The following is a 22,576-nucleotide window of genomic DNA, read 5'->3' on the forward strand; positions in this document are numbered from 1 at the left end:
TAAATGTTCTTCCTCATTAAGTTATCGGTTAGTTTTTCCACGTTTTTGGTTATTTGCTCGTTTTATCCTGTCTGCTATTTCTATTTCTAAAATGTCCCTTCGGGCTACGTCTACAGATCTCTTTCTTGATGTCTTTTTCTTTTCTTTCTTATTTCTCCTACCTATAATACTGTTAGGCGCATTGAAACAGTTGCGAGATAGTATAGGAGACAACTGGTTGAGAAAATAGAGAGCCTGGAAGCCTGGGAAAATGTGGAGAAATTGTGGAAAAATGCAGAAATATAATAACTGAGAAGGCATCGGAAATATTGAGAAAACTAAACCAGTTAGACAAAACGAATGGTTTGACGAGGAGTGCCAAGAAGCAACAGAAATCAAAAATAGAGCATACCTAGAGACAAGTTAAGCTAAATGCACAAAACGAGCAACGGTGGAATACCGGACCCTAAGAAGGGAAGAAAAAAGATTACTTAGAAGAAAAAAAGACAATTTGAATGCTAAGAAATCAAAACGAAAGTCGAAAGTTCTATAGAAGCGTAAACAAAATGAGTAAACAGTAAAAACCCAAGAACAGGGAGCTGTAAGGATGGAGAAGGAAATATCCTAAGTGATACGGCCTTAATATTGAACCGATGGGTTGAATTTTTCGACGCAAAATTTAACGGCCATTAGATAGAAGAAGCAGATAACACCGTAGCAGATCGAAATGATTGGAATCTATTCAACCCAAACGAAAAATCACCTACCACTGAAGAGGTTGTTCAAGCCATAAAAAAGCTTAAAAATAATAAAGCACCAGGAACTGATCAAATTTGTAGTGAGCTGTACAATAATGGTGGCGAAGCTCTGTTACAAGCACTGCATAAGCTTTTACTTCTTGTCTGGCAAAATGAGACCATGCCACATACGAAGTGGAAACATGGACTCTAACGCAGAAGGAGGAAAGACTTCCGGGAATATTCGAGCGTATGATACTCCGCAAAATATTTTGAGCTCTAAACGATCAAAGGCAGTGGTGCAAAAGATTTCATTTCAAAATATATCAACTCTTTATTGAACCAGATGTCGTAACGTTCATTAAAATACAGCGACTTAGATGGCGAATATGTGTTGGAATCTGATACATCCCATGAATTTGTTTTTATATCCGACTCTCATAGAGTTCGCTAGTTACAAGGTTCGTATTAAGTATTATTCAACATAATTTTTTTAAGGCTAGAATTATTTTTAATTAAAATTCTAAATGAACTTAAACATCATACAATTTTACACCAAAAAGGTACTCTTGGTGAAATTGGATACTGGTATAAAGTAATGATAAAGTTGTAATAGGTATATCTAGATTTTCTCTAAGCTTGGCATGGTAAACTGACATTATTTATTGATTGTTATGACGAAGTCAACAATAATTAGATTTTGGAAACCTTGTTATTTGTAAAATTAGATATTGTTAATGTAACTTGTCTAAAATGTTAAATACACCGACATGTTATTTACCTTAGGCGAGTGTTTAGGAAACTCTAGTGCAGCTTTCAATGTGTAATGTGAGATCAAATAAAATAAATTCTGGTAGACCAAGAACAACAAGAACAATTAATAAGAAAATATTATTTTAAATTTACTTGATCAAGATCTAATAGTTAGCGTCAGGAATATGGCAAGACAAACAAATACGTCTTCTTCAATTACTTGGCAGATACTTAACAGAGCAGCAGCTACATTATTATAATTACAGACAAGTCCAAGAGCTGTTGCCAGACGACCTACCAGTTGGAATGAATTCTTGTGAAATTGTGCAAGAAATGACAGCTCCCAATAATTTTTTTAAAATGCATTCGAAGATCTTTATTTTTATACACGATGGAGCTTTGCTGCACTGTGATAAAGGGTATATAAATTTGTTGAATAACCATTTTACGAATCGATGGATTGTTAGAGGTATAGAACCTCCGGTTCATTGATCTCCCCAGTCATGCGATTTTAATCCTTTGGACTACACAGTTTCGTCGTATGTTAAGGAAAAAATCCATGCTACAGAGGTAAATTCACGTTAAGAATTGGAAGACAGAACTCAACGTCACTTTAATAACATCATAGCTGATACCCAACCTCTTAGAAAATTAATGGATTTTTTAGAAAAAAAAAAGGATAGACTTTGTATTCTGAGGACATTTTGAACACTTACTCTAATTGAATTTTATTTTATGTTCTTAGTCTTTATTTTAATTTTCTTGTGATTTTTTTAATTAATTACTTTATTATTACTTTATACCAACATCTGTTACTTTATACCAGCATAATTTTCAAATCAAAATATTCCGAAAACGATACAGAGTATCAAATTTTAGCAAGAGCTCCTTTTTGGTGTAAAATTATATGATGTATAAGTTCACTTGGAATTTTGATTAATGATTAAACCCTTAAAAAAGTTATGTTGAATAATTCTTGGTACGAACCTTGTAACTAGGTATAAAAAGATAAACATAAAAATAAAAAATTTATGGGATGTATCAGTTTCGTAAAAAGTGTGTAACATTTTTTTTCTTCAGTGCCCTTTATTTTGAAAACGGATAGCGTTACAATAATTTTTAACTACGCAAACTATTATTTTTCAGTTTTTACCTATTCTAGAGACGGTGTTACCTTTTTTAAAACACCATGTCTTTATTATTCATAAATCATATCTCCGTAACTAGCACCCTTTTTTAAAGGTGTATATTGTAGCATAACTACTAGCCTCTTGTTTTTTAGTACCCAGAATCAATTTTAAATGGAAAATACAAGATTACATCCGTTAGAGACTTAACCACTGGATACGATAATAATCAACCCGATAATAAAGCAGTTTTACCAGTTTCTGCAGATAGCGAGATGATCACATTTAATTTTGACAATGGCTTAGTGTGCACCTTAAGAACCAGTGGTACGGAACCTAAGATTAAGTACTATACAGAGCTATGTGCTAGTCCTGAAATGAGGTTAGTTTAATTTGAAAGAAAAACATACACAAACCATGTTGTCCGTTACTGGTCTTGTTTAGTCTTTTAGTACATTGTTTGAACCTTTGAAACACAAAAATTTTGTTGCTGTATAGTATAATAACCTTTTTGTGTTTTATTTTATAGAGACAGAAGTCAGCTCAACAATATTTTAAAGGAAATGGTTGATGCCATATGCGAAGAAATGTTGCAGCCTACCAAGTATAATCTTAAACCTCAAGGATCTTAATACGTAAAAAGTGGATTTTTCCTTGAGTATGATATGTAAACTTAAAGATTGTATGCAATAAATATTTCATCCAGCTGTAATAGTGTTATATTGTTTGTAATAGCTGTAATAGTGTTAGATATATTATTATATAGTGTTTGCCCGTATATCTAACATATTTCTAAGTTATTGGGTACAGTAGCGCACCTAGAATTTGCCTCTGGAGGGGGGTTTTGGTTGGTCACCAAAATTTTTTTTATGGTGTTACCTCCATTTTGAGTCCTTAAAATGTGTAAGTAACAGTGTCGGAATAGGATCCTGGGTGGGGTTTTAACCCCCAAACCCCCCCCCTCGGTGCGCCACTGATTGGGTATATTGAATCCCTTTGAATAACCTTTTGATATAAGCTCTGCGGAGTACAAAGAACGCTGCGCACAGAGCAAATTAATAAGTTTAGACCAAAAATACTACAATGTCCTAGATGATGGACATCTGTGTTCAAATTATGCAAATACCAAATACTATTGTGAAGCTATTTATTTGGGGCATCTCATTGCAATTACTATTTTTGTTGGGAAAAACCCACAGTTTAAGTTTAAAATAAGTTTATTTAAAAAAATAAACGTTGCCTTGCTTAAACCTGGCAATGATCGCAACGACCTCAAAAAGTATCGGCCAATATCTTCACTCTATTACCTACTCAAAATAGTTGAACGTATGATCCTTAATAGAATTTTATCCAAAATAGACGAAAAACTCACAAAAGAACTTTCCTGGATGGACAAGATTTAATTGGTTGAACTGGACACGTAAAGTAAGTTTAAGCTCTGCGAAGGCAGTACCTATTCTTTCTGACTTTATTTTTTACCAAAGAAGGTGTTAATAACAAACTCACCCCTTGGCTATATAAAAACGAATATTTTATCTACAATCCGCCTGTAGAGATAAATTGTGGCGACTCTTTTGGTATCTTCAGTTCCTCATAAAGAGCAACATAAATACACTTTTAACAATTATCGAGGCCAGCGATCAATGATAGATTTTGTAATCACAAATCGAGTGATAACGCCGTCACAAGTATTTGATGTCAGAGCCCTAACATCTGCTAACCTGGGGACCGATCACAACCTTGTTTTATGCAAGACGCTACTAGAACGTCCGCAACCAAACAGAAAACCCCCAATGCTCATCGAAAACACACAAAAACAATATAGAGTTGCTAGCAACAGAGAGTACAAAACTCCTTTATGAGAACAGGATTACCACCAAACTAAAAGAGATCGAGTTACAACCAGAATGGGGAGTAGAAGATACTTGGCAAAAAATCAGGAAATGCATCAACCAAGCAGCAGAAGAAGTAATTGGAAAGCGGAAAATTAACACGAGGTCGATAAACCACACCAAACCGTGGTTTTGTCAAGAGGTAGAAGAACTCTTTGAATTAAAACGCAAATGCCACCTGAAATATAAAAGCACACAATCGGAAGAAGCGCTCGCAGAATATGTCCAAGTAAGAAACGAAATAAATCAAGAAATAAATCAATCAAAATAGAACATTGGGCTAAATTCACCAGCGACATGGACTACGACCTACATGGTGCCCAAAAAAAGTATGGAAATTGCTTCGGAACAGGAAAAAACCAGTTAACGAGTTCGTGCAAACCAAGGGAGTACCTATAGAGACATGGCAACAGCATTTTAAGGAGCTATATGATGCTGAAGAAACGCTGAATATAAATGAATACGAAGCAGATATAAGTACTACAATCAATGACGAAGAGGTAGAAGCAAAGATCAGGAAGCTAAAAAATACAAAATCACCTGGAACAGATGGTATGCCCAATGAACTCTTAAAATATGGAGGCTCTGAACTTGCAAGTAAACTGTCACAACTATTTAACAACATCTTAAACGACACAGAAACACAAGAGGAATGGCATAAGAGCATCACAATCCCCATATTTAAAAAAGGACAAAAAACTTGCCCACAAAACTACAGAGGAATAACCCTCTTAAATACAACAATGGAACTTTTCACGAGTATTCTTAAGGACAAATTGGAAAGGCAAATCACTAATGCTGAAGAACAACAAGGTTTTACAAGAGGGCGGTCTATAACAGATGAAGTATACATAATAAAACAAATAAAAGAAAAAGCTATAGAGTTCGGCATGCCAGGTGTATATTTGCTTCATTGATCTGACGAAGGCGTTTTACAGAGTTCGCCTGGGAGATATTCTAAATATATTAATAGAAAATAAAACACTGACCAACATAACAAAGATAGTTCATAACCTAAATAACAACAATGTAACCAAAGTTAAAGCAGGAGACCAATTCACTGAAAATATTCCATCACCGGGAGGAATTAGACAAGGCGACAGTTTAAGCATCTTCTTGTTTAACCTACTCATGGGCAAAATTATAACCAACGTAACATCTCTCAATCTCGGATACAGAATGGGCAACAAAAGAATTGGTATGGTGTGTTACGCAGATGATGCAGCAATTATTGCCGAATCAGAAGATGATCTTTAGAGACAGCTCTTTCGGACCATTTCTACCAACAAAACTAAATGTATGACAAAAGCAAAAGATCCGCTCAGATGTAAGTTAGTGGCTGAGAACAACCACATAGAACAGGTGATGCAATTCAAAAATCTGAGCATAGATATATCAAGCACACACGACCCAGTAAAGGACCTAAGAAGTCAGATCAGCAAAGCATTCGCATTGTCGGGATGTCTGCGGTAGATAGTCTGATCAAATCCGTATATGCGCACAGATAGTAAAATTAGAATCTACAAGATTTGCATACGACCGATCATGACATATGGCATAAAAGTGCCCGAAGAAGATACCAACAAAACGAAACAGATGCTAAGGGTTGCCGAAATGAAAACCCTAAGAACAATAGTGGGCAAAACAAGAAGAGGCAGGGTGAGAAATACAAACGTCAGAGAGCAGTGCAAAATTCAAGATGTTGTAATCTACCTCCCAGGAAATTAACCAAAGGCAGCTTCAGAATAAAACAGATCAAAAGATCTTTAAGAAGTAGAAGAAGAAGAAGACTGTTTTGGTTTTTCTTTATCGGAAATTCACAAGGGATCGGTTTATACTCCGTGGACATTCCAGACAGAAATAGGAAACCATTTAGCTCAGTACCCTAGAAGGTTTTGAACAGGAACGAAATAATACACAGCTCAACACATAACAAGCGCACGCTAAAAACTATGGCGCAAGGTTTTGATTCAGAAGACAGTAGTCAGCTTCGCTGAAAGCGAGAAAAATGTTTCATCTGTGTTGCAAATATTTTTACTATCCTTTGTATTTTGCTCCCTCTCGTGCATTGGTTATCAGGTGATAAGAATAAACTCGTAGGCCAGTCTATATCTTGCAATTTAAAGGCAAGATAGTTGTTAAGTTTGTATCATAAACCGAATCAGGATATTTGGGGGGTATATTACAACTCAATCTAAATGACCTCTTTTGACTATAAAAAATCCAAATTATTTTTTGTGAAAAATTTATAAAAACTTTAAGCAAAATAAATTAATAAAGTCAAATAAATAAATACATAACAACAAATACTAAGTTGTAGAAGAGAAAGCTATAACAGGATTATGTTACAAACATATTCTTGAGAACATAATGTTCCTATCAGTGATCCAGAGATTCACCAATAACAACTTTATCTTCCAGCATGTCGATTATTTCCCGGTGCATACGGGTAGAATGATTGGAAGAAACTCATGTTAATGTTCTTCCGTAGCTTTTCCGGAGTCTAGGCTTTAATCATATCGAAAATGTGTAGCAGAGTTGACAAAGAAATTAAATGATAAAAACCTTGAACTATGGGAAGCAATTGAGCAGGCATCGGAGGAGCTTATTCAATATAACATGAGGAGATTGGTGCTATCTATGAATACTAATATTGGCAATTATGAGGTTCCACGAAATATCAATTTTGTTACTGTTTATTAATATTTACTATAAAATAGATTTTAAATAAAATTGATATTTTTAACTCAGACTATTTTCGTTATTAAGAACATAGACAATTTTATTTAAAAATCTCCTTTCAATAATTTCCGGCTTGTTACATTTTCTAAAATAGATTTCTTTTAGTTGATTTTTTAATTTTAATTAACCTATTCTGGTTCCGCCGCTGGTACTTAACATCACTTTGATGTAAAATGTTCATTTAAGAGGTAAACATTTAACAAATTGGCTACTAGATATGTAAATGTGTAAAATGTTTAATGGCCGCACTCGTACAAAACTCAGAACAACTTATAGAAACAGAGGACTTTAAACAGGGGTGTTGGTCATCCGCTTTAAATAAATGTATTTTTATATTACGGAAATGCAGACAGAAATCGTCTGCATTTAGATTATTTTTCGCTGATGTTCAAGTAATACTAGCAAACTGTGAAGATGTCGCTTACATGCTAAGGAAACTTAAAAAATGTGAATACTTATAGTTAGGAATGAAAATGAATCTAACCTAAATACAATACTTGTCAATAGGGGAAGACAACGAAGATGTTTGAGTTAAAACAAAATGATGATAAGCACTTAAATGTATAGGCAGTAATATATTTGAGGCATACCTCAAACCAGATGGACTGATGACTTAAAGCGAATGGCTGAATTAACTAATAGAAACGAATGGACAAACATAACGGAGGCTTGTATCCTACGATGAATGGAGTAGCTGTCGATAATAATGAAAACCATTTTCGACAAAGGTTCATTTGAGTGTGGTATTCGACAGAGTTCAACATGAACAAAAGAGTGTATATGTTCTGAATTCTTTAGTTTGATCTAATCAAATACCAATCTGACAATGTAGAGAGCAATTGTCGAGCCAATATTGATAAACAGGTCAAAATTTTTGTAGATGACGGAAATAGCAAAGAAAAAGTCGACTCAGCGAAGGACATATCGAATGTCTAGACTAAAGCACATACCAAATAATGAAATTATGCGAGAATAGTAGGAATTAAATATAGAGGACAACTGAAAGAATAAATACAAGATAATTGATATAGTATGGACGTACGTGAGGCGCATGGACGAACTAAGATGGTCAAAAAACTTTTGACTATACTTTTGACCGTTAAATGAGAAGAAACGGGGAACGACACTAACTACATCGTTTGACAGAATTATGCCAACAAAGAGACACCAGACAATCAATAAAGATTGAAGAAAAAGAGGTGTAAATCTACATGTCGGATCTGGCAGAAGCTGTAGTACCCTAGTACCTCCGCCTATAATAGCTTTCTCTTGTATTGACATCTAAGTTGTTCTCAGGTACTTAACTTACGATCACATATTAAGGTTTGTCGTCTAATTTAATTATAGTACTCGTAAGAGTTTTGGATGTTGTAACAGAGATATTCATTGTTTAGCTCTCGTTTGTTTTGCAAAAGTACTGTATATAATTAAGTACCTGAAGTTACCTAGCACAATTTGATTCTTTCCTTTATTCTATGTCTCTTGGAGTGCATATTCATTTATTTCGTTCTATGTACGTTCTGTAGTAATTTTTTGTTCTTTCGTATTTAATGATCTTACATTCCAAGATTCAATTCGAATTACGTCAGAATTATTTTCTGACTACTATTACGATAATAGTAGTCAGAAAGAGGATAACTCGTTATCCTCTTTCTGACGAGTCGTCATCACTGAGTTGTTTTGTTATTTTATAGGCGCTGGAAACTCTCTGAAAACTGGAATTAGTTTCATATTGTACATCCATTGTTGCGCAAGATATCAAATGATTACGCAGAACTGAGGCTTTAATAGTAGAACATATTATTGTGCATCTTCCTTTATTCATTAAAAACTGGTACAAAATTAATTTAAAAACATTTCACAAATTACAAATCGCATATTAAAAACTAAAAGTTAAACATTACAAATACAATGTAAACAAATTACAAGTTACAAAATTCAAGTTACGAGTTAAAATTACCAGTTAAATACTAAAAATTTAATTTCCAATTAGCTAATCCTTTTTCAGTTGGTAAATTCTTTCGACCAACATTGCCTTTTTCACTTTTCCCATTGGTGTTTTTGGAAAATGGGTCATGATCTCAATTCTGGAAGGGATCTTATAGTAGGAGAGTTGACCTGAGCAGAAATTTCTGACATCTGCCAAGGTGAGATCTATTTCATCATCTTTTAAAATAATGCAGGCGCATACTTCTTCTCCTAATCGCTCACATTTTGTTCCAACGACCTAAAACAAAAAAAAAACTGACAGGGACTAGTATTATGTCTAGATTTTAAAACATTCAAAAGTATTCAAAAAAATTAAAAGTTCTTTTGGTCTAAAAAAAGGTTAAGACACAGTAATAATAGCTAAAATTTGAAAGATACTTCGAGACACCAAGATAAATACAAGTACTAAAAACATAGATAATGTATTTATATCTTGAAATAAAACAGACAACATGTAATTACTTACTTCTCCCAACACTCTTTATAATACATACAAAGCAAAATTATTACCTTGTGTAAAATCTTGGCCACTTAAGATGAATATACCAACAGAATTTCTTACTTATCTGAAGCAGCTGACTGCTGTCTTTACCCGACATTTCATTTTAACCTTACCCAATGATCTATCTTAGAACCCATCTTAACCACATTCCGAGTGTCGGAGAAGCCGTTTTGACTATGTTTGAGTGGAGGGGGTTTAATTTAGGCCGAATATGTGTATGGCATATATATGTCGCGCACTCTACACACAAACTGTGTAACTTGCGCCTCTACACACTCAGAGATTTTTAAATTTTTCCCTCCAAGGAACGAGCTCTTAATGAGCATAGCGAGTTATTCACCGAGCGATTGCCAGTCTAAACAATCATCCCTTACTGATCAAAGGCTTCGGGCGGCTGAGTTGTTAATAGGTAGAATACCTTTTTGTCCAGAGGTTAAGAAATCGGTCGGGAAGTCGGATGATCCAAATATTTGGTCAACGGCATAAGCAATACGCCCGGATACGTCCCTCGATCAGAGCTCCGGGGAGGACAGTTTTCAGTTCACCAAAAAACTAATAAATTAAAGTACAGAAAAAGTATCAAGATCCTATACAGAGCAGAAAATACATAATGCAATACAGGAGATGAAGAGAATGCATACTGAAATCAATACCAGAAATTCGATGGCCAGATTCAGGAGAAATACAAGTGGAAGATCACAAGGTATACTACTCGGGAAAAAAGTGATGGGTGACATAAATATGGAGTCGGAGTAATCGTATCACATAAGGTTGTCAAATGCGTTACTAGATTTACACAAATATCAGAGAGAGTAATGTTACTACAAGTATTAGCCAACCCCATCAATATAAACTTCATCCAAGTTTATGTTTTCACTGCAGACAAAGACGAGGAAGAAGCAATTATCAACAGAATCATACAGAAAATTCCACGACAAGAAGTTCTCATCATTTTGAAAGATTTAAATGCCAAGCTTGGAGCTGCAGATGAGACACAGTATATCAGGCATATGGACTTGTAATCACAAACGAGAGAGAAGATCTCCTAGTAAAATTCGCAGAAAACTCAGAACTACTTGTCATTAACATATTGTTCCAAATTACCATCTCAAAAGCTGCACACGTAAAAATCCTCTCAAGATAGACCCAGAAGAATCATTAGACATGAAATAGATTACATTTTAGTAAATTCAAGATTCTGAAATAGTTTTACATCTCTCAAGACTTATCTGGAGCAGACTTGGAGACGAATCACGTTCCACTGGTGAGAGTATTCGGAGTCAAACCCAAACGAGTGCAGAAGAGGAAACCACAAGTATACGATATATGTATGCTGAAAGACCTCAATACATTCAATTACATACGAACCGAATTAAGAACAAAAGATCAACCAGATTAAAAAAATCATTTAAAATGTAAAGAAAAAACACTTAAACATTGATAGATTAGATGACTGATGAGGTCCTGAAGCTGATGGAAGAAAGAACAAAAACGACAGATATAACCCAGAAAGTAACTAAGAGTTAGACTAAGACAGGGACAGAAAGGAAATCTAACTGATTCCAGTGGAAACATCATCTTGTACAAACAGAGTAAAAAAAACAGTGAAATGAATACCTAGAGAAAATGTTTAAAGTCATCTATGAGCTAGAAGAGGAGGTAAATGATAGAGTTGAATAGCAACAATCACAAAGATACTCAACAATATATACAACTTTGGAGAAATACCAAAAGAATTGCTGAGGCACTTATTGCGCTCCCAAATAAAGAAGAGCCTAGAAAAGCGAAGAATACATTACGATACATCAAAATTTTTTCTATTAAAACACCGTCAAAAGTTTGGGAGTAAACTAAAAGGTTACAATAATTTTTACAGTTATTTTGTGATTCGTCATTTAATAATTCAAATAAAAATTTAACTTTTAGTTTCAACTTACGCAGGCTTCCCGAATATTATCATGAGTCGATAAAATTTCTTCAACTTCTGCTGGACTGACTTTTTCGCCTCCTCTGTTGATGATATCCGTCAATCTTCCCATTATATGCAATTTTCCGTCATCACTGATATAAATCGCATCCCTAGAAAAACATGATAAGTTACAATTATTATTTAGAAAATCTAGAATAATACTCCAGTAAATGACCATTTTGAAGTAATTTTTCTCCTCACGACGGATTTGTTCAAAATTTGGATTTAGATTCCTCTTAGTCCTCCTCCTGGACTTGGGTCCAGGGTTGGGGGGTGAAAGCCAACCCTTCTCAGGGGTGAAAAAACATTCAAAATAAGTTCGGAAATGGATAAATTGAATAATTCTAAGTAACATTTTTTTTCACAAGTCAATACATTTTGAGTTATTTGCTAGTGAAAATTTTTATTAAAAAAAAACACGTTTTTAGACGTGTTCCGAATAGTTCCGATCATCAAAACTGAGTGAGTCACGCTTAAAATATATTTGGTCATTTTTTTTGTACAAAAATCGTGAAAATCACCCCCTAATTAGCATCCCAAATGAAATTATTCATTACAGCTCTACAATTTACTTTACTTAAAATTTGGTTTTAAAGTAAAAAGGCTTTCTTGCAAAATAACTTAAAAAATATTGGCGATACAATCTAGAAAGAGTCGAAGAGTGAAAAAATATAAGGTTTTGCTTTTCTGAACATTTTGTTTTTCTGTAAGATAAAAATTGGTTAAGATATGGCTGTTCCAATTTTGTATACACTCGTGATTATTGACCTATTCAAGTCCTTTCGACTAGGAACTTTTCAAAACTAAGGGTTTAAAAAAATGAACTCAAATGAGTTCATTTAAAAAAAAACATACAAAATGGTTGTTTAAGCACTTTATAGCTTAGAAGTAAAAAAACCAATCACATAGTTTGCGAAAAATTTGGCAGTAGCATTTTGATTGACGGGTGAAACGGACGATATTGTCTTTATAAGAGGTCTCCATATACCAATTTAGTCTTTTTTTTAATTTCTATGGCTTCTCGGATAATTGTTGGTTTATAGAAGCGCATGAGGGCTACGGTTCTTGAGTTTTCAAAATCAATTTTGTGACCTGGATGAAGATGATGTTGACCAAAAATTGAAATTGACTCCTATTGACGTGATTTTCGCGGTACCCGTTTTGGATGAGGGCTTGTTTTAAATTAGAGAGTTCAGCGGGTCTACTTGCGGGACTGAATTCATTTGTGAAGGTGGATGATGAGAGTTGGCATGCAAGTAATAATTGGTATGGGTGAGTTTTCGATATACAGAGTAATGAAAATCTTGGGATTGGTTTTTCTTTATGATAACGTCGAGAAACGGTAGGGATGAATCAGTTTCCACCTCCATCGTAAACTGGATAGTAGGATATATACCATGCTGATGGGTTTGAAGAGACATCAAAGAATCCCTGGCTTGGTACCAAATGACGAATGTATCGTTAACATCTCGTAGCAAGTGTTATTGTAACGAAGTAAAGAAATGGCTGCGGTGCCACTAGGGATGTAGTGAGCCAATTCCAGATTGCAAGTTTATTTGGTCAGGCCTTTATAAGCGCAGCCAGCAAGACAACTGCATATATTTGTTTAGAGCTACTGGAATCTTGCTTATGGATCGACACATTTTTGCAGACGCTGATTTTGCTCCAGCTGAAACGAATGATTATCAGCCGGATTTGTTAGTATATGCACAGCACAACCCCCAACCGAAAGAGACTTCTTAGCCTTAAACCAATGCAACAAATTGGTCAGAAATAGAGTCTGAGGATGCTACCCGAAATTGGGAAATAAATGCGAAATAAGTACAAACACTAAAAAAAAACGCTTGAAAAAAAAATTACTAAAAGTAACGATAAAAGGCCTGGTTGTTCATGGGTGACTAACAGTGAAACACAATCATCTTCGTTCGTAACATTTTTGAACGATATCATGCCCATACCAAAACATATACACACAAAACAAGACGTGTTACGTTAAACTTGAGTAACAAGACGTGTCACGTTAATCATAAGTAAAGGAAAAACAGCTATAATCACCGAGTCACCTTACAAGAATGACCTTTTGGGCCACAAAGAACAGAGAAAACTCGGCAAAGAAAAGGAAAGTTACTCAAAAAACACAGAAAAATAAATATTTTTAGGTAGTCCATTATTCAGTTATAATAGAATACATAAAAGGGATGAAATTATGTCGTGAAAAATTAAAATAGTAAAGAAATCTTAATTTAATGTAACTGCATGATTAAATAATTTTAAATGGCTTAAATGTTTGAATTTACAATTATATGATTATTTTCTAATAGGGTTAGTTTTAACGCCTAATCCCTAAATCCAAATTTCCATGAATATCAGTGGAGACAAGGTATTTGAGGGTTAAACTGTGATAAAATCTTAAATTATGTCGTTTAATAATAATTGGCATTCATTCACTTCATTAAAATATGATTTGAATCAATTCTTCTTCTTCGGTGCCTTATCCGGTCCGGATGTTGGCGATCATCAAGGCTATCATGGTTTTGTTGACTGCTCTGCGAAACAGCTCCGCTGATGTCATCCCAAACCATTGTCGGAGATTTTTCAACCACGAGATACGACGGCGTCCCGGTCCTCTTCTGCCAAATACTTTACCCTGCATAACGAGTTGAAGAATTCGATATTTTTCTTCGTTCCGCATCACGTGGCCGATCAATTAGATGATTTAATTTACAACTATACTATTTTCTTCTAATAGAGGTAGTTTCCACTAATAAAAAAATCAACCAACAGCACAATTCCAAAAGTGAAATGGAAAGTAAATAGAACCTAAATCCAAATTTTCATGCAATTCGGTGGCGACACGGTAAACTACACGGTATCGTCATATTTCACGTAAAGGAGAGTGCTGCTTTAGTATTGGAAGTAAGTGTAAGTACTATAAAACCATTTATTTGTTTGCTTTATCTCGTAAGGTGTCATAATTTTATGGAGGGCTATAAAGTAATGAGTTCGTACACGTCCATGTATGTTCGTACTTTGTCATTTTTCAGGTATCTTAAATTTCAACTAATCTTAAAAGTTAGCGTTTATTTAGTCGAGTCCTATTCTATTAATTTAACTATCTTTACTTGATGAGAGCATGTTGCTAATTATTTTTGTTAATTTTATCACTTGTTGCACTCGTTCTTTTTAATATGGATTTCTATCGGTCTTTGTTCAGAACTAACTGCCTTGTCATTTAAAAGTTCTTGAATAACACGCAAGAGATCGTCTCAGTTCCAAAAGAATAATTTTGTCTTATGTGTGTGAGTTAACCTCAACTGATATTAAAAAAATGAAAGAAAGGAGTAGATACCTCGATGATCAGATTGAGACCCAAGCAGAAGAACCATTACTGAAATCTTATTGCATAGTCTTACCCGGTTTTATACCATCCGTCCTTATCAAAAACGTCCGATTCGCCGCCCAGGTAACTTTTTACAACGGAATAACCCCTGACGTAGAGTTCTCCAACCGTTCCTAAAGGCACTATCCTTCCCTCTGGATCGACGACCTTAGCTTCTAAATGATCCATAAGATGTCCGACGCACCTGGAGCTAAAATCAATCTGTTCATTTCTAAGCGGCCATGAAATGGCTAGTGCCTCAGTGGCACCGTATCCATCCTAAAAAATAAGTTAATTAAGTAATTTGAATGATTGGTGTATAGGAGATGAGTCAATACCCAATATTAAGTAGTTTTTTATTCGTGTTAAATTTTCTCTACCGGTTTCAAAACACTTAACCGATATCACATAATACCCAAAATATAAGAACATCCGCTAAAAATGATATTTTTGTAAATTGCATTTGTAAATCCAATGTATGTATTGTTCTTTTAGTCCTCCCTCCTAATATTTAACAATTTAACATTGTAATACTTAAAACAAATATGCTAACAAAAACACATCCATAGCAAAATAAAAGTGGAGAAACACTATCTACATAATCATTACTGTATAGTAGAAGTATCCATAGTTCACATGTCTCATCATGTACCCAAAAATATGTTAAGTATATACACAGACAACACTTTCTTTGTTTTCCACCCAAGTCACGAGTTTTTTGCTATAATTTGGTTAATTATTTTTATACTTGGTTTCCACCTGTTCATTGTTTGTTCTCTCGTTTGTTTGTAGTTTACTCTGATGATGTCAATAATAATTGACGAAAGCTTAGACTATTAATTAAAAAGCACATCTAACGAAACACCCGAGTTTTAATTTGCTTCCTCAGGGATAAAAGAGTATCTCCCAGCATTATCTCCTTTTCACTGAATATTACTATTACTCGTTATCATCTTTTTGGTTATATATATATATATATATATTATATATATATATATATATATATATATATATATATATATATTATATACATATATATATATATATATATATATATATATATATATATATATATATATATATATATATATATATAGAGAGAGAGAGAGAGAGAGAGGGAAAGAGAGAGACATCCCATATTAAAGTAAATTCGTCCCTTATTAGTCCCTTGGTGGTGATCTACAGAATTACCTACATTAAAAGAGCCTTTCTTGTAACTGATATCTTGCAGTTTTGTTAAAACAAGAAACTTACGTATTGGGCTTGATGATGGGACATATTTTGTCAGTCTCGAAACCGGTAGCTAAAATTTAACACCAATAAAAAACTACTTAAGGTGGAGAGTATTGACTTATCTCCTATACCTCAGTATTATAAACTCACATTGACGACATGTTTTGAATGAGTTGACACAATAAATCACTATTATTAAAGACTTTACTATCACCGTAATTGGTCAGTTAAGATTAATCTTAGTTTTATCAAACGCCGAACAGGTGTTTAAACAAATTAAACATTGGGTCCAGATAAATATATATAAGGGTGTTTTTTTAGAAGTATAGAACTTTGAAATGGAATAAATCAGAGACGATTTTTATAAATTGACATGAAATTGACTTTATTCGAAAAATACTCTTTTGACATTATAATTTAAATATAATTTCTGTCCTCCACGTGATCAATCGTTTAATGCTTATAAGCGTAGACTGGCACCTTCACATATTCCCACATAAAATAGTCTAGCAGTGTTAAATCGCATGATAGTGTCGGCCAATTCACAGTCTGAAACTATGCGGAAAGTATTGGGAAATGAAAAAGGTATTAATCATGGCTTTATAACGGTCACCATTGACTATTCTAACGTTCTGGTCAGCATTGTTCTTGAAGAAGTACGGTCCAATGATGTTACCAGACCATAAAGCACAAATGATGTAATGGTTTCTCAACATACATTTAAGGATTATCTGTCCAAACTCCAAATAGGGCAGTTTTGTTTGTTGACTTAGCCATTCAAGTAAAAGTCAGCTTTATTGCCAAACAAAATTCGCTTATGACAATCTGAATCAACGGCAATCTCGTTTTGGACCCACTCGCCGAATCTACGAATCTACGCCTTGCTAGTTGATAAACCTTCAATTCTTGCGTGATTGAATGAGTTTAATTTTGTAAGCACGTAAAGCAAGAACTTTCCGCAAGATGTTCCATAAAGTGGATGGACACGTATCCAACTGCTGTGCACGATGGCAGATAGACTGATTCAGGCCTTCTTGTATCCACGCTCTACAGCAGCAACAACTTCTTCTGTACGCACTGTATGCGTGTGTGTAAATGCATATTACCATTTAGAGTAAACTACTATTATGTTGACCATAAAATTGACGTGGTGCGTCATACGTATTTCGAACACAACCACAATTTTCAAAATAAATTTGTACAATTGGGAAGTGTTGTTCGGGCGTCAAGTCTATTCATGCTGAAATGCCAAACTAAACTTAACATAAATCACTTAACAGCTGTCAAAATGGCAGACAGGTAAAAAGTGTTATCAACTAACATTTCTATACGTCTAAAAAACACGCTTTAGAAATCATTATGCTGCATTTTAATGGGATTAATGGGTATATTATTTGGTGGGTATTAATAGGTATTTAATGTAATTTTTCTTTTATAAAATTTTACTTACACATAGCCTCCCCACATCTAGAATCTCGACAACATTCTTAAATAACTTTTCTGATCCAGGTGCTCCTCCACAATGGGCTTCTTCGATGTGAATTGGAAGTTTTTTAAGTTCTTGATACTTCACCAAGTCAGCTAACATGGTGGGGGTTCCCATGATCACCGAGCAACTATAAGATAGAGAGTTAGTTAATTATACATTTACGAGAAATAAAAAGAACTAATGCAGAAACACATATCATCCAAAGCGATGGAGCCAAGGAAAGCTAAACAAAAATTAAAGCAAACATTTTAGAATCAGCTAAAGAATGACTGAGCGAAAGAAAAATAAATACAAGCAAGTCTTTTCCAAAAGCGAAAAACTACGTTTTCCTGCACAAAGATGGAGGGAAAATGCAAGGAACAGAAAAAAAGCTTATCTCAAGTACATGCAACCACGCAAAAGATGGAGTGACAACCTTCCATGGGCATTTACATTACAGAGAATGTAAGACTGGCTTAAACTTTTATCATTGTAATACTAGCCTCGATACCCTCAATAAGATGGTTCTACACAGAATCTAATCGACATTTTATAAAGACCATTAATCGGCTGAGAGCAAATCATGCTCTTACTCCATCTTACATGCATGGAATCGGCCTATCAAATACTCCCAATTGTACTTGTGGTAAAATAGGCGATCTAATACATATTATATTAGAATGTGATTTACAAATTATTAATATAAACAAACTGTATAAGGAATTAATAAATTCTAAGTGTTGTTTTCCAACAAACCTTAATCTTTTAATATTTTCAACTAATATGGAAATTCTTCATTGCATTTACAAACATGTTAAAATATGTAAATATAAGTTGTAAAAAGTATATAGGCATAATCTGTTAATATGATTTGAAAAAAAAAAAACAAAAAAAAAGTATACCACAAAGTAAAAAAAAAAACATAAAAGAAATAAGAAAATAGAAAAAGAACAAAAAACAAAAAAATAATTAAAAAAAAGAACAAAACAAACGCTACAGGTAAAGTTGAAAAACCAAATGAATTAATGAAGTATGGAAGAGCGATAATAATGGATCAACTGACAACATTAATTAAGATCATAAGACACAATAAAATACAAGAAAAATGAAGAACAAGAGGGCTTATTCTATTATTTAAGAATAGAAATCTATAGAGGCATTAATTTGCTAAATACTATCTTAAAACCTTAAACAAAAATTTTGCAAGAATGAATAAATCAGCTCATAAACTTAGCAGAAGAGCAATAAGATGCATCTCGTGTATAATAAAGAGATTCCGCTGCATTTTATAACAACAATTAAAAACGTCTATCAAAACAATACGATAAAAGTCAGAATAGATGAAAAACTTATGGAACCTATAGATACAGGCAATGGAATAAGACAGAGGAATTAATAAGCCCTGCGCTAGTTAATATAATCATAATAATAAAACCTGTTATATACGCCGAAATGATTTGGTAAATCAAGAATTTAATTTTTTTTATTGATTTCTTGCAATTTATAATATAAACTTTGAAAAATTAAAGGCAAATATCGAGCACAATTTTAATAATCAAATCTTGCCCAAGTACTTTCGCTTTCTACAGCATCATCAGGGGCATTTCGTCAAATTAAGGCTATCCAGCAAGCGCAGAATGTAATAAACATGAGATTGAAACATAAATTGTACATAACACTACACTAGATCAAGGAAAAACAGTTTAAAATTATTTAAAAAGATTCTACGCTACATTCTTGTCAGCAACAGGAGAGAGAGATTTATTTCAGGCATATGGACACACAAAAAGTAGTAACCTTGTGTGTGTCCATAGTGCGAAAGAACCAAGATGTGTCCGCTGCACAGGAAAACACCTAACAGCCAAATGTGAGAAACCCAAGGAAGCAAAACCTAAATGTGTCCACTGTGGAGAAGGACATCCCGCTAATTATAGAGGATGTATCGTGGCAACGGAAATACAAAAAATAAAAGATAAATATAACAAGAAACAGACCTTACCCAGACAACCATAAAGAATGCATCCAAAACCTGTAGAAAATCCAAAAGAAGAAGAAAACAAAACAAGAACTTATAGCATGGTAGCAGCTGGTAAAAGTAACGTAGAAAACTATAGTAGTCAAAATGATCTGAAAATAGAACAAACACTACAGAAAATATTAGAGAGATTAACTAACCTGGACAAGCGGATAACCAGAATAGAATATAGCACCAAAAGAGCTATACCTAAAAGACTATAAAGGCTATAATGGCGGGTAGTTTACGAATAGTAGAATGGAATTCAAATGAGGTAGTGCAGTAATATTCAAAGAAAACATTATGCACTATCAGGAAATGGGATATAGAATTAAAAAATTTCAGGCCACAGGATGTCAGGTCTGACATTACAATTTTCTGCCAAAACAGAAATCAAATTAACTTTATCAAAAATTTGATAATTTCAGGTTACAGAAATTGCACACCCACAAAACTGTATATCTAATTTCATTCATTGTCATACAACTGTCCTTTTACTGTAAAAAATTCAATAAATTAACACACATTTCTTAAATATATCCCTTGAATAAATATAAATAACTTTTAATAATTTATCTTATTTCTATTTCATTTGTTAACATCTCGCCCCTCAATAAACTTCCCCGCTAATTATCAAACAGTTACAATAAAAACCGAAGATCACCCATCATCAGCAATACAGGATAGTTTGAACTATGTTTCCCGAATCATTAACTAATAATTCTTGTACCGGCATTTAAGTAGTATTTTGTTTTTTACTAATTTATTACAATTAAATAGATTATCTCTTACCAATTTGCGGGTTTTTACTTTGTCTGCTTAATCAATTTTATTCCTATTAATAAACACAGACATGTAATATTGGCATAATTATTATAATTTTTTATCTTTTATCTTTATAAGACAGCACCCTAATATGGGCTTTTTATAATTTCAGCATTTAATTTACTTTGTACCGTTTGACCTGAAGATGCTTTGCAAAGTGTAGAAAGCGAAACCGGTCGTTTTGGTAGTAAAATTACATTAATTGTGAGTAAGACTTATTTTATTTCTTTTACCTATTTGAAATGGACTCACACAAGCAACACATTCATGATTTGAAAAATGTTTTTAAGCATTTTTTGTGTAGTTCTCTAAGAAACAATGCTTGAAGCGACCGTCAATTTTACATGTCAGTTACGCACGCGAAATCAATGTTCAATGAAATTTGTATCAGCTGGACGGTAAAAATTCGATAGTTTTTAATCCAACTGTCCTATCGACAAAAATCAAGATGCGCTTTAAAGGCAAAGAGTGCAGCTTTCGTATGTAGTTTTTATAAAGGTGTTAAATAAATTAACGTGGCGCGATTTTTCCCATGTTTTACTATTTTCGTGAAGTCAATAAAACATATCACTTTCATTGACCAGCTGTAGTAAACTTTTTATTTTTAGAGATTAATCTTTAAAACCTATGTCATGAAATTTCAATTTTGAGTTGTGGTAACAAATATGAGGCATTTGAAATATAAATAAAAAACACAGAATTTAATGTTTTGCATAACAAACGATCACGAGTCACGGAAAATGCATTTAAGAAGACTGTTTTGGATGTAGATTATTGCAGAGTTTTGTTTTTTTTAACTGTACCAGCGTAATTAAAAAAATAAAAGTTTTAAATGTTTTAGATTGTTTGTTGTGTGAAAGTTAAAACGCAAAAATAAAATTACATGCTATAGCTTTTAAAAGTTAGGCTCTAGTAATCAAAACTTCATAGTGGCCAGTAAATGAAACGGATAGACTGTATTGATCTCGTGAGAATCATTAAAAATGACAAAAATCGCGCCACGTTTATTTATTTAGCACCTGTATAAAATCTGAGTTTATTTGCGGCAAAATACAAAAACTGCATACAAAAGCTAAACTCTTTACCTTTAAAACGCATCTCGATTTTTGAAGATAGGTCACTTGAATCAAAAGATAACGAATTTTTACCATCGAGCTGATACAAATATTATTGACATTCATTTTGCGCTCGCAACTGACATGGAAAATCGACGGTGGCTTAAAGCGCTGTTTCTAAGAGAACGGTTCATTCTACACAAAAAAAAATGCTTATAAACATTTTTGTTCAAAATTATTTCAGCTACATTTTTCATTTGAAACATATTTTTCTACGACGTACAGATTCTGTGTAAATCGATTTTTTTGCGTTTTTACTCCTCCTGCCAGGAGGGTTTTAGGGGGAAGCCCGTGGATAAAAGTGGTAAACTTTTTTGCATCTTTCATCATCACATAACGGGGGTCCTACGGCGATTGCCGCTTCCCGCATTTCAGCCTCCATCTTTTCCTATCTCTCCAATCTCCCTCTTCTAAGCCTCTAGATTGCATTGTTTTTGTAATTTCTCTTCTCCAGGAATTTGGTGGTCGGAACATACATTAAGGCTTTCTTTGGCCACCGCTCCTCCTCCATTCTCATCACGTGACCATACCATTGTAATTGCCTTCCTTGTATTCTATCTGAAAGAGTATCTCTAATTCCTGTACGGTTTCGTATTTCCTCATTCCTGATTCTTTCCATTCTCGATACTCGACATGACCTTCTAAGATAATCGATTTCCACAACGTCTACTTTATGTCGTTTATTCTTTGTCATCGTCCAACATTCGGCACCATATGTGGTAATTGGTTCTACAATTGCTCTGTATAGGCGAAGTTTGGTATGCATCTTTATTTTATTAAACCACAGTAATAATTTCAGTATTCGGATGCATTTTTTCCCTTGGGTTATTCGGTTTTGTACATCTATCTTAA

The 22,576-nt window shown here is 33.8% G+C and overlaps 2 protein-coding genes across 8 annotated transcripts in view; one reads left to right on the forward strand and one right to left on the reverse strand.

The window, feature by feature from the left end:
* The window catches only part of Pgm2a (phosphoglucomutase 2), a 60,107-nt gene extending 56,799 nt beyond the window's left edge, over positions 1-3,308 (forward strand). For all 6 annotated transcript variants that reach the window (XM_072532213.1, XM_072532216.1, XM_072532211.1 and 3 more), the window contains exons 8-9: positions 2,752-2,978; positions 3,126-3,308. In XM_072532213.1, the coding sequence (XP_072388314.1) occupies positions 2,752-2,978; positions 3,126-3,228 (330 nt within the window). In that variant the 3' untranslated portion in view covers positions 3,229-3,308. The remainder of the gene's footprint in view (positions 1-2,751; positions 2,979-3,125) is intronic.
* A 5,722-nt stretch (positions 3,309-9,030) lies between these two features.
* Positions 9,031-22,576, reverse strand: part of LOC140441478 (medium-chain acyl-CoA ligase ACSF2, mitochondrial-like) — a 34,840-nt gene continuing 21,294 nt past the window's right edge. For both annotated transcript variants that reach the window (XM_072532224.1, XM_072532223.1), the window contains exons 6-9: positions 17,753-17,918; positions 15,104-15,348; positions 11,659-11,800; positions 9,031-9,457 (exon numbers count right to left, since the gene is read on the reverse strand). In XM_072532224.1, coding sequence (XP_072388325.1) covers positions 9,224-9,457; positions 11,659-11,800; positions 15,104-15,348; positions 17,753-17,918 — 787 coding nt within the window. In that variant the 3' untranslated portion in view covers positions 9,031-9,223. The remainder of the gene's footprint in view (positions 9,458-11,658; positions 11,801-15,103; positions 15,349-17,752; positions 17,919-22,576) is intronic.

This window comes from Diabrotica undecimpunctata, chromosome 5 (genome assembly GCF_040954645.1).
Source record: "Diabrotica undecimpunctata isolate CICGRU chromosome 5, icDiaUnde3, whole genome shotgun sequence".
Taxonomy (NCBI): domain Eukaryota; kingdom Metazoa; phylum Arthropoda; class Insecta; order Coleoptera; family Chrysomelidae; genus Diabrotica; species Diabrotica undecimpunctata.